Genomic DNA, 13,895 nt, shown 5'->3' with positions numbered 1-13,895 from the left:
TGTCATCATGGCAACGTATCTCGCCATGTCGACACATAACCTTTTATACGTCAACTTGGCGAGATAAAGTATCTCGCCAAGTCTTCAAGTCGATGGCACTTTAATAAAGGCTCGACCGTATAAGTTACAATGGAGGTGATAACTCTAAAAGCGCAGCTTGTAATGAGTGCACATTATAAACATAAAGACAATGAAGACATAGTTAAAAGGCCGGACGGGAGAAAAAAAAATCCAAACCAAGTACATGACAAAAGGAAAAAACAGGGCAACAAAACAAATGTCAAATGAAACGGTTTAATTAATCGTCAACCAATCATCCCAAACTGAAAAATAGTAGCCTAGCGTAATGGTAACTGGATGTTTAGTAGTTTGATTCTGTATTTCTGCTAGGGGAAGTAAGTTACATTAGCAGTCTGATAGCAGAATCAAATTGATAAACATTTATTGCTTTTTTAATTGAAAAATTAAGTTGAGTATAAGATTGCAAAAACAAACAATGAGTTGGCGTCTTGTCTTGTCTTTCCGTTAATGCCCACAATCATTATATTGATTATTATGGCATATGAACGTCAAGATTGACTTGACCGGCGTTTATATGAATTGGGGTCTTCGTGCACTAGAAGTTCTACGACCAATTAAGGAGAGAAAAAGCTATAGGAAAAAAAAGAAATATTAAATTATATAAAAAAGTAATTTTTTTCTAAATATGTCAACAACCCATCATATTAAGTAATTCTCATTTAAAAAAGGTTCAAATTTTTGCTCACTCCTGATCGACTGCGCCCTTTAGGCAATGTTTAACCCCCTCAAAATTTGGTGCTCCGATGCCACTAGCTGATTGTAAATTTGTAATGGTCGGTGCTCAGATTATATTCAGATAGACACTGTTAACGCAAGGAGAGATGTTAAATTTATTATTAGTAGTAGTATTACTATTATTTTACTATTATTATTATTATTATTATTAATATTATTATTAATAGAAATAGTATAGTAGTAGTATAGTATTAGTAGTAGTATAGTAGTAGTAGTATCATTATCATTATTATTATTATTATTTATTATTATTATTATCATATTGTTGTTGTTATTATTATCATTATTATCATAATTATTATTATTGTGGTTTTTAAATTATCAAAGTTTGAGGTCTGCTTAGTGGTGCAATTTGGTTAACTTAAGATTTTGGAGCAGAAATAGGGCCTAAAGTTTGAAAAGGGGAATCATGCAGAAAAATATAAACCGGTTATGTTCTCCTATTTTATGTTTGCATATGAAATTATAACATTTCAATAGAATCATCTGAAAAAGGGGAACTTTAATTTTCACGGGTAAACACACTGAACATTGATTAAGTTATAGTAAAATGGGGAAATATTGAAGAAAAAATATCCTGATTTGAATTTAGTGGCAATATATTAATCAATTTAACAGTATGCCTTACACGTCCCTTACTCTGCTTCGGATCATAATATGGATTAGGAAATTGAATTCTAAACATCACTGTATAACTAAGTATAAGTATTTATTCATTGTCAAAAAAATGAAATTCTTCTTGTTTACATGCCGTGCAAATACATAATAAAGACAACAAATTATATAAATTCATACACAAAGGCGTGAACAATGAAATCTACATTTGGAACATGACAATAAACATAATATTTCTTACACAATAAGTTATAGTGTTTTTTAACACTATGACACTAACAGTGTTTTTAATTAAGAAAGGCATTAGGTAAGTTTATTGCAATTATTTAAAATTTTTGAGTTGGATTGATTTAATTATAAAGTAAATAATAAACCCGACCCAACATACAAAAACGTTTAATGACTTATGATTACAAGTAACTTGCAAATTCATTGATTAAAATTGATTGACATCCAAAAGAAATAGTGTATGATTTATTATCTTCTGCGAATTATATATACCAATCCTTATGAAACTGTAAGTTAAATTATAGTTTATAAGCTTACAAATCCATCTGTTCGCTTTGTCGCTGTTTATTAACTATAAAGCATTTTGCCTTTACATGAAGAAAACAATTTGAACACAAAAATGTTAGTAGCATAGCAGGGCCCTGCCACGATTTTTTTACAGGAGGTGCTGAAGTAAATTTGACAACCAAAGAAAAAAAAAGGTTTCAGTACAAAATAAAGGTCAGCTTGGTCCAGAGAAATTTGACCAGCAAAACATAATGGCCCGAATTCACAAAGGTGGTTTTTGCAGAAACCATGGTTTCTAAAACCCACGGTTTCTAAAAACCATGGTTTCAAACGAAACCACCTTTGTGAATTCGGGCCATTAATTTTAATCCGTTTTGTTACTTTGCAATAGTGTAAATCTTTTTTTTTTATTCATTCATTTATAATGATCTTCTCAATTGTGTTTGAAACGTGGAAATTGTGATTGGCTGCTGAGCGGCCCTGTTTTTATTAATTGTAGTTACAACCACTGTAGGTGGTAGAGGTCTGTGGTTACAACATAATTGCAGATGTTAAGACAGTAGGCCTAGCCTACTACCGGTAGTCCTTTATGAAATTGAAACCACGGGCCCCAGCATTAGAGATACCATAGTTCGATATTCGCGAAAGATCTTTTTATTCTTTCTACTTTCCAGCTCGCCGAAGTTTGTTACGAAATTTTAGCGAATCTGACGAAATAGATTATAAGATAACCTCGTCTACCTTAACGTCATATTGAGTGGAAGTAGCGCAGCAGGATATAACGTTTTCGAGCCCCAAAAAGGGAGGAATATTGAATTTTCGGTACGGTATGTATTAAATTGTATAGTGAGTGATTACCGACCGGCCTTGTAATTTGTATTACCGAACGCACGCATCATACGCATCAGAAATAAATTCATACGCTCAAAATTTTGCAACATCTTTCCAAAGAGAACTTGAATAGAAATTGATGATAAATGGTCAAAAACACATTTTCAAAGTCTTAATATTCTAACAATAATAAAATATGGTCAAAATAGCTCATAACTAAGTGTTTTTGTTGTTTTCTCAACTTTTCCCATAGAAAAAACACGTTCGGTAATACGATACCTTTTTCAAGTGACCAAAATATTTAATACTCGACTAGCGACCCCTGACCCCGGGGGGGGGGGGGGGCACTCGACCAAAAAAGTGGTAGGGGTGTGCCGCGGGCGAGGCAAAAAACGGGGGCCTTGGAGCGGGCTTATTGTAAAAAGGAGGGTCCTCGGAACGGGCTTCGGAACTAGTACAAATGTTTGTGAAATGGGGGTCCTCGGAACGGATCTCCGTATCTCTGTGAGTGCGTATGCATCCCTATATGGAACGGGCAATCGTGCATGACGCAGCTAGCGCGGCCTCCGCCGGGTGCGCTCGCGCTTAGGCGATCGATGGTCGAAAAACGCTCTACGGCCGCTTTTCACCAAAATTGTAGCAGATCAATGCGACCGGAACGGCGTAACGAAAAATATGCGAAGCTTTGGAGCGGATTTCTTTCTTCTTTTTTCTATATAAGAAGGAAATGCTATGCCTTGGAGCGGCTTTCTTTGTTCTTTTTCTCAATAAGACAAAAATGCTATGCCTTGGAACGGAAATTTGAGTGTAAAAATGGGGGTCCTCTCCGCGGCACATACCCACTATGCATTATATACTGAGTGCCCCCCCCGGGCCCCTGACTCGCTTACGTGCTCGGGTTGCCGCAGTAAAATCCAACGTGATGATTCAATTACGGGGCCAAAGTTTCGGCGGGATGAACCATGAAGCGCTTAAGCGCCGCTCGCAGCTGCAGCTGAACTCATCATTCTTCTTCGTAGTAGTAGTAGTAGTGTGCTTGTCAAGTGCCCAGATGAAAAGTGCCAGTATAAAAAAGGCAGTAACAATCTCTACAAAACTATTTGCTGGCCCTGTGTCTAGATGATTAGACTCCATGACCATGGCATGGGATGGCATAAAAAACCCAAGATCCTGGCTGAAACAAAGTGAAACTGGGTCTGGGTTTAAACTTAAGTAAAACTAAAAGTGCCTATTTCATTTCTATTCCATCATGATTAATCAGATTATGTAACACAGTGGCAGTGCCTAGTCTTGAGGACTCCATGATGATGTATTAAAAAAAAACTTTAACATATACTTCTTCATTGGAGTCTTGAATCCCCTCCCATTAAGAGACACATGTACACAAAGATGGATTTCCCTAGGAAATCCATAGTTAGAGGGTGAAATCGGTTTGTATTGTCAAATTTTATTTATCTATGAACCTTTAGGCGAATGCGTATAAAGGGATAAAAATTATTTCACTATAATTTATATGGTAAAAATTAGAAGTTTCTTACCAAACCCGATCTCCCGTAAATCCCTCGATCCGTTTGTCAACAAAGCAAAGACAATAGACTTGAACCGCTTCGTGACGACGTACTTCCGACTAGCGATGCGGTTTTGAAGAACAATTTATAGATAAAAATTATTATTTCACAAATACTACAATTTAATATGTGATTATAAATAATTAGTAGTATTATTTATAATCACGTATTAAATCTTAGTATTTGTGAAATAAGTGCCACCCATCCATAGCCTGGGCCAATTTGTGATTGTTTTTCCACAAAAATGGGGGGGGGGATGGCGGAAAATGCACCCCAGGCATCTGCTTGGGCCTTTGGGCAGGGCTTGGAGAATGAGTTTCTTCAATTTCAAATTAATTCTTTTTTTACTTAGAGTCATCTTGGAGGTGTAGTGATGCAAGATGTAACGTTAGTTCATCAGAATAACAAATGAAATAGAAACTGAAGCCGTCAGTCTACAGTCTAGCAAAAAGCAGCATCCATTCCAATTTCCAGATCGATTCCATGGACGTTTCTATAATCCCCAATGGCACATGCACCCCCCCCCCTTGATATTATATCCCAGTACTCCAGGCTGCAGATATCCCTCGGCTCCCTTAGTTATAGCAATACTAATGTAGGCTGCATATATTTTCTGCTGCTGCACTCACTGTCTACCCTATTGGTAAATAAACGAGGAACATGATTTTTGGCTATTAATGTCTTGATGAATATGTTTTTCTCTCCATATATATAGACCTCTATATATTTTTTTCAATACAGGTTCTGTGTCCATCATTTAAAGAGAGTTGGGATATTTGTAATTCAAGATGTTTGCTGCCAGGGTTGTCCGACTACCGGTGGTTCTTTGCACATCTGCTTCACAATCCCTGAAGAGCGTGCAGCATAAGACTGTTGGGCTAGCTAGAGTGAACCTAGGAGTGAGAGCACAGCAGTATGCCAACCAGACTAGGCTAGGGGCTAAGAGGGCTGCGAAGACCAGGTCTATAAAGGAGGTAGTCCAGGCACCTGCTTCAGGCTCTGGTAAGTAATCAGGGGCTGGTTCATAAAACTTGAATCTGCAAGAATTTACATGTGTGTTTCAGAGAGTGACTGTATTTCCAATGATCTCAATTCATATTTTTGCTTTAAGCTATATGAAAATACAGAATGGGCCGTAAACTAAAAGAATATCATTCTTTATCACTTTACTGTTTGTACCAGTAGATGGTGATTAATTACATTTGCAGTACATTTAGGTGTGTTTCACATGTTATTGAATACATAATCTAATATACCCGGTACTACACGCTTTCAGGAATGAAAGTTTGATTTTCAGTCATGCATAAATTTTTGTGAAACAGCCCCTCCCCATGTTCTACTTATTCATTAGTCCTTGCCACGTTGCATAGATTTTTGTCGAACAACAAACAGCATTACTATTTCCCCTCATCTCAATGAATTATGTCACCTGTGGACACCTCTTCATTGTTTTTTTTTTTTTTTTTTTTATTCTGCATCATTTTGACAGTTATTTTATTGTATCATCTTTTTCAGCTGATATGATAGGCAAGGGTTTGTTGTTGGGTGCTTCAGCTGCAGGCATCGGTGCTCTGTGTTACTATGGTCTTGGTCTCTCCAGTGAGGTCGGAGCAATTGAAAGAGCAGCGTAAGTTTCTAAAGAGTGCATTTTTGTAGGGTTTCTCATGTAAATTAAATTCAATTCATTGATAGTGGATATTTATTTTGTGATGTTTCTGCTAGAACAAAACAATGCTATTTTGTGAAGAATATGATCAGACACTGGTGAACCTTGACAATTCTCATCTGCCATGAAAATCAGTGAATACATATTGAGGCTCTATGTTCTTCACCTTTTTCAGACTGACAAAATTAGGTCCTCCGATCCTTTAATCCAATGACAATTTTATAAGATCAATATGAGTTCCAAGATCCATCCATCAGAAAAGAAAAACTCTAAACTAAACTTTAAAATTGAACTTAATAACATTGTATTTCAAACTTAGTACAGTTTAATAATACACTTCATGGGATAATTTTCCTGGTATCACATCACAATTTGCTCCCATTTTTCTAAAGAATGCTTCACAAAAGTCTATTGTTCAGCAGATATTTACATAGGACTGTGCAGAACTTAGTTGAGAGCTTTTCTCTTATCACCATAAATGCTAATCAAATTTGGTAATCAAAATTAGTCCCTGTGATTTGTTGAAGAAATAAAGCAACATAAATCAATTTAATGTTCTGTGTTGTATCTCTCCATGACATAGAATCTGGCCACAGTATGTTCGTGACAGGGTGAGATCAACATACATGTACTTTGGAATGGGGATAGCAGCTACCACGGCCTCAGCCCTTGCTATGGCTAGAAACCCAGCTCTCCTTATGAGAATTACTCCTAAATCATGGGTGGTAAGTCACTCCTATACAAAGAATGTCTTTTAAGTTAAGGCCAAGACAAATTCAAAACTATAGGGTCAGATGTTCAGGATTTTGCTGACAAAAAATGTATTTTTTAGCAAATTCTGAATGTCACAAAGAATATTTTGTAAGATATATGTTCAAATAAAACTTTAAGTAAGATGTATATTTAAATACAGAAGCAATTTACAATTTTTGGCATGTTACTCTTATTCTTTTAGGGTCAGGTATCAAAAAATTTATTTAATACACATGATTTATTCCTTCATGAAGCACTACAACTGGAGGTTTGCAGTAATGATGGCTTCAGGAATAATGACAATGGTTTAAATCACATCAAAAACTCTTCCTCAGATGATTTATTTTTCAGGGAGCTTTTGCCAAATTATGGCAGTAATCATCAGGGGCGGTGACAATGACTGTACTTTTCTTAAAAAGAAATACTTTTAACCCTTAAGTGCTGATGCTTTGCATAACCACCTCTGTTGCAATGTCAAACTGCATTGATAATAGTTTCTCTCACGTTTATGCATAATATAAGAACTAAGTACCTTTGTAAAGAAAAAGAAAAATAAATAAATGCACATGAACTTTATTTTTCTTGTTCAACAATGGTCTAATTCACCGACAATTTTTTTTTCTTCAGGGAGCTCTTGGAGGTATGGCCGTGATCATGGCCTCAGGGATGGTGACGATGTCTGTACCCTACACAGAAGGAATGGGTCTGAAACAACTAGCATGGATGGGACACAGTGGTCTCCTAGGGGTTGTTCTAGCTCCCATATGCTTCATGGGTGGACCTCTTCTCATCAAGGCGGCATGCTATACTGCTGGAGTTGTTGGAGGTGAGTGCGTGTATTCTGTATTTCATTCATCTTACTTTGGATCACAAGGAATATCTAAAATAACAATGAAGAAAACATGAAATATATATAAAAACAGAAACAAAAACAGGTGTTTTCTTCTTTTCATTGATGGTAAAATGTGCATGACTGTATTGTTAATACAATACAGATTACAGTGGGTGTTCAGTTGGTATTTTTTTTAAGTCAAAGAGATTAATTTAGGACCATAAGTTTACAGAGTTCAATTGAAATGTTAGATCATAATTTTTGTTGAATATGTTTCATAGCGCTCGCCGTTTATCTCCGATATATTTCTTAGAAACAAAGTTTATATACCTGTTACCTCTGAAGAAATTCAAGCATTTTATGATTGTCATCTATTTTTTTCTTTTCTTTTTAGGTTTGTCTTGTGTTGCTATGTGTGCACCCAGTGATAAATTCCTCTACATGGGAGGTGCATTAGCCATGGGTCTAGGGGCAGTCTTTGCTGCATCAGTTGGTAAGTCATGATAGTAAAATAGCCTGAAAAACGGATATACTGAAGCTTTTCAACATGCACTCATCAGAGTAAAATCGCATGAATGACTGAAACACTTCAGTATGTCCGTTTTTAAGGCTATTTTACGATTTTGCAGTACCAAACACTTGCTTAAGTCATGATACCTCTCTCCCTCTTCTTCCATGATGCCCCCCATCTTTATTTTGGCTGCCCTTCTAGTGATCATGCCAATTGTTTTTGCACACACTCTTTACAGCATAAACTTCAAGCCTGTCTAGAAAGTTGTGTTATCCCAGTTGATGGATGTACCTTAAAATCAGACTTTGCAGTGCACATTTCCATTCCTGGTAACATCTTTGCTTGCATCCTCAGCAAGTTGACAAAATATTCTCTGATGATAGTTTGTCCTTTCTATCTGAAGCTACCTGTACTCAATGAACACAATGCTGTATGCATCCTAGGAGAGGGAGACCATCACCTTCCTTGAAGGATGTGAGCAAGGATGATACCCAGGGAGTGGGTTGATCAGTTTGAATTATGTATCAAGTAGATCTTATTATCATGACCATTATTTGCATTTCCTTGGTTGTTTTTCTGTTAACAACTTGTACTTTGATTCTTCACATTGATAATCAAACCTTATTTCTATTGGATGTTCATATTTGTAGGTAGCATGTTCCTGTCTCCAGCCACAGCTCTAGGTTCAGGTCTTTATGCTGTCAGTCTGTATGGTGGTTTGGTGGTCTTTGGAGGATTCATGCTCTATGATACACAGATGATTATGAAGAGAGCTGAACTCCATCCTGTTAATGCTCAGCGACCTTTTGACCCCATCAACAGGTTAATCTACTCTAGATACTTTTCATTTGTCAATTGATGCAGTATGTATCAACCATGAGTCTGACTAGTGACTAAAGCTAATCACTTTGGAAAGCAATGCCAAATATCATAGATTTTAGGGAGAATATGATGAAAGCGATGAATGGATTGCAATTGATCCAATCAATGCAATGTTTCAATTAAGAATACCAAACAAGAATAAGTTTCAACTTGAGAGAGGGTTTGAGATAGAGCCATTGAGAGTTCTAAGGTTGATTGAAAATTATGAAATTTTCAATCATTTTCATACAATTCTATCTTTGATCATAAAAGCTTTTCTTCAACCACTTGGCACCCAACCCTTTCAAGTGATATTTTTTTAACGACTTAAAATTCATTATTCTATTACCTTTCTCTCTTGATTTTTCAGTGCCATGACCATCTACATGGACACCATCAACATCTTCATCCGGATTGCATCCATTCTTGCTGGAGGAGGTGGAGGCAAAAGAAAGTAGATTCCTTTCTTATCTTGGATTTTCATATCAAAGAACTTGAAAAGACTATGAAAGACACTGTTTCAGTGAACCAATGACATCGCTAAGGGTCCTTCTAGCAAAGAGTTTTGATAGATTGCAACCAAACTTAAACTGAGATTGATGACATATGGAAATAGAGAGGTAGGGATTGAGAGATAAATTCATTCCAATACATTGAGTATCCAATACTTTGAGTAAAACGCCTTTTCCTTGTGTTACAAAGCATTCATGCCTCCACTAGATACACATGTTGGCGACAGAACAGTGATATCCTTTCAAAGAGACCCATTGAGCCATATGATCAATCTCAATTTGAGATTGTTCGGAATCTATGACAACTTGTCAGGCGGGACCCTAGTGTACATCAAGAAAGCAATATCTGGAAATGACACATCAGCAAGCATTGCGGATGAATCACAGAAACATCATAGTGATGCCTACATTAACACCTGTGGTTAAAGAATGAGAACCTTAGCTTCAGAATTCAGAGTTCTTTCATTTCCATCATCTCTGGACTGAGAACATCGGACACCCTGAATGTGAACATTGAGACGGACAGAGACGTCACTGCAGTGACTTTTTTCCAATTCCGTCATACAGAGATCAATGATATATCAATCATTTATTCTGCTTCATTCTTTACCAGTCAGAGTGTACTGCAGCCTTAATATGGGAGTTGTAGGAATGATCTCGTGGCATTAGCGACTCCAGCAGGTAAAGAAATGAATACCTTCCAAAAACAAGTGTATTTGCTAAATGTATGTGGACAAATGTATTAAAATCTTCTAAAGAAAAAAAAAGAAATTTGATGAAAAATAGAAAGTTGAAAACTCTACATGTTGTGAATTTAACTAAGTCTAAGCAAATAATTGCTGGCATAACATACAATACAGGCACCTTTGTCAATCAAGAAAAAATAGACACATCCTAGTACATTGTACAATTGCAATGTGTGGAATGATGTCGTGAAAAAAGGGAATACAGTAATACAGGTTTTGAGAATCATAGGAAAGTGTTCGTCAGCAAGGTTTATAATACAGATGGACTTTGTCTGCATCTCCAAATGGCTTGAAGAAGTCCAATTGCAATGGGAATTAGAGAATTGTGTAATCCATGTTGCATTGGGGTAGTTCATTCAGTAGTTACATAGTACTTGTACTTTCTTTATATATGGAATTTTATCACAAATGCTTAAAACATTTATCTTTCCCATATATAAAGAAGGTACAGTTGCCTGCATGCTAGTGTGTTTCTGAAGTCAAAGTTATGATTTTGATATTAAATACTGGTTTGATATATACTATGCTGAGTGACATGGATAGATTTTGATATGTGGGTGTTTCATAAAGCTGTTCGTAAAGTTACGCACAACTTTACGAACGACTGGAACATGTTCTTAGGTCATAAATCAATTATACAGGGATATCATTTAGCATAAGAAAGGATCACCAGTTGACCGTAAAGTCATTCGTATCTTACAAACAGCTTTATGAAACACCCACCTGGGTGGTGTTTCATAAAGCTGTTTGTAAGATACGAATGACTTTACGGACAAGTGGAACATGTTCTTATACATAAGTCAACTACATAGGGATATCATTTACCACAAGAAAGGGTCACCAGTCATGCGTAAAGTTGTTCGTAACTTACGAACAGCTTTGTGAAACGGGCCCCCGGTCTATTGCTTCAATGGGCAAATGACAGGTCTTGCATGGTTATAGGTTATGTAGGGGGGGGGGGGGTTGTGTTGCACACATTATTTCATATTAATCAATTATATAAGTTCAATGATTTATTTAACCTAAGGTCTTATCATTAGTAAATGCCATTTTCTAATGGTCTTGCGATTGATATTGAAAACAATTAGTACTCTTATTCCTGTATTATAGTGATTGCTAGGGTATATTTGATAATACAGAGATGCCATATCTCACCATCACATAATTTCAAACTGAATTCCTGATCTGTATTTACAAGTATAACTAAAGATACTACAAGGGGAAACGCTCGATAAATGCTCATGGGGAAGGACGCCCACTAGCGTTGAGTAAGTAATTCTTGGCACATCGGCACGCTTCTGTGTATAAAACATATGGGAAAATGAAAGAGGGGATTTTGGAGAGGGCACAAGGGCGGGGCATAGGAATAATTCCAACTTTAATACCCAGGAACCTCTAAAATATATTCATCTCTAATTTCATAGAAAAAAGAATCAAAGAAAAAAATTCTAAAATGTAAAAATCATCTATTTCTTCACCCCTTCACCATTTGTCTCATATGTTTTGTACACAACCGTATCGCGATACGCAAAGGTAAAAAAAGGTTGTTACTTACTCAACGCTGTAGGGACGCTCTTTCCGAGTGTCCAATCTTCCCCTTGTAGTATCTTTGGTATAACTAATTACTACAACCCCTTTACCTAACAGAGCTGTTTTTCCCCTTCCTGCCAAGCAATTAGTAGCATAGCTAACATCATAATGCAGTGAAATAAGCTTGTATTCCACCATTATTACAGGAATTCTATAATCATCCAAGATGTTATTTAAATATGGAGAATTGTGTTAAGGGGGACATGGATTTATTTATGTAATTTATGAACATATTTCTGCCATGAATATTTTGATAAATTTTATTTTATTTTCATTAAATGAATATGAGAATTGTTTATGAACAGACATGTTTGTTGCATTCATCTTTTTTTAATGTGTTGACTGGTTAATTTAGCATCTTCACTGTATTTATTTCAATTTGGGGAGTGTTTCATGAAAAGTTTTTCCTCAGATTTCCATGATCTAATTTACACTCAACCAATCAGATACAATGATTTGCAGTAGCTTATAACATCTGTTTTTCATGCAAAACTCCCCTGATCGTACAGATTAGATATTGATCCATATCTCATTCAAAACAAAAAGTTGTCCTCTGTTAAAACAAAAGTGATGAAATAATACCATGAAGTTTAATCCCTTTTTTTTTTCTTCATTTTTTTCTGACAACACAATCACCTTTGTTCTAGAGTGAAAACCCTTTTTTATTTATTTTGTTTTCACTTGTTAACAAACCAATGCCCCTCTTTAAAAATTCTTCCCAGGCCCCTGATTATAACATGTTTCCCCATAAACTCCAGCATGCATATATGCAGGCTTAATCAGTTTATAATGCAAAATATGTTGAAATATTGTCTTATCATCTGTATAGAGTGTTTTAGCCATACATTAAAAACATGTATTTTGGTCAAATCAATTGCCTGTGCAGTATCAGAGAGTATCCCCAAAATGACAGAAATTCGACGAATATCCCTTAGGCTCCTGTACAAAGTTTACTGTTGAGTACGAGACCATATTCAACAATCTAGTGCGCGAATGCGTGAAATATACAACACATAAAAAAATGAATATTGAATGGCTTTATTTCATGAAATACCAGAAATATTCCACTCATTAGGGCCAATATAATAAAAATATAAAAAATATAAAAAATTTTTTTTTTGAGGGGGGGGGTTGTTTTTTTCTTCATCCATTGATTCTTAGTGAAATTTTGAATTTTTCTGTCATGTTCACTGTCCTTTATCAGCAATATTATTTTTTTCTAAACAAATGCCATTCCAAAACTTATTTTTTACAAATATAGTGATTGAAAATTTGGAAGAAACATCGGTTCATATCACTGGTGTCGATCCGTGACGTCATACTATTCACGTGGGTGGATGAATCAATAGATCATCCCCCTTGAAAAATAGATTCACAACACAAATCGAAAACCATGGTTCATATTCACAAACTTTGAAAATGAATAATGATTTATCTCTATATATACCAAAACAATATAGCACTTGATGTTTACATGAACTTAGATTTTACATTCAGATAGGGGGAAAGGGGTTTGGGAGAAAATAAAGGCTTTGTTCTGCTGTCCTCCTAGAATAATTATATGGGATATCTCAAAGTAAATACCCCAAATAGAGCTGAAGGTGGTTAGATAATATCCAAATAAATTCAGAAAGAATTCCGCCTATTGGCCATATGCCTGAGAGAGAAGTCTATTTTTCATTAAAGGTGGAAGTAGAAAAAAGTTGTGAAATAGAGAATGAACTAGAAAAACAAGAAAGGGAAAAGAAATAATTATGAGTTCAAGTTAAGTTCAACTTAAAGGGATGGTCCGGGCTGAAATGATTTATATCTAAATTAATAGATTAAATTCACAGAGCAAAATGCTGAAAATTTCATCAAAATCAGATAACAAATAAAGTTACTGAATTTTAAAAGTGTATCAATATTTTGTGAAAACAGTTATATGCACATTGTCATGAATATTCATTAGGTGGGCTGAATTAAGATGTCACATCCCCACTTTCCTTTTTGTTATGTTATCATAAATGTTTCATTTTTTCATACATGTGTAAATGATGTGTCTCCATTATGATAAAATAGATTGCGGCAATAAATAA

At 35.6% G+C, this 13,895-nt stretch overlaps 1 protein-coding gene across 3 annotated transcripts; it reads left to right on the top strand.

Moving 5' to 3' along the window:
- The first annotated feature begins 2,566 nt into the window (after positions 1-2,566).
- LOC129281980 (growth hormone-inducible transmembrane protein-like) lies at positions 2,567-12,119 on the top strand. 3 transcript variants are annotated; one of them, XM_064113052.1, is made up of 8 exons: positions 2,567-2,769; positions 5,088-5,348; positions 5,862-5,973; positions 6,596-6,737; positions 7,393-7,591; positions 7,992-8,090; positions 8,759-8,930; positions 9,340-12,119. In XM_064113052.1, exons 2-8 carry the CDS (start codon positions 5,135-5,137, stop codon positions 9,425-9,427), a joined length of 1,026 nt encoding a protein of 341 aa, XP_063969122.1. In that variant the 5' UTR covers positions 2,567-2,769; positions 5,088-5,134; the 3' UTR covers positions 9,428-12,119. The 3 variants fall into 3 exon arrangements, with proteins under 3 accessions (XP_063969122.1, XP_054773885.2, XP_063969123.1); XM_054917910.2 differs by having other exon boundaries at positions 2,569-2,774; XM_064113053.1 differs by having other exon boundaries at positions 2,575-2,774; positions 5,062-5,348.
- Positions 12,120-13,895: the final 1,776 nt, after the last annotated feature.

This window comes from Lytechinus pictus, chromosome 18, assembly GCF_037042905.1.
Source record: "Lytechinus pictus isolate F3 Inbred chromosome 18, Lp3.0, whole genome shotgun sequence".
Lineage (NCBI taxonomy): Eukaryota > Metazoa > Echinodermata > Echinoidea > Temnopleuroida > Toxopneustidae > Lytechinus > Lytechinus pictus.
Note: the sequence above shows the minus strand (reverse complement) of the source record. Positions and strands in the feature narration are given on the sequence as shown.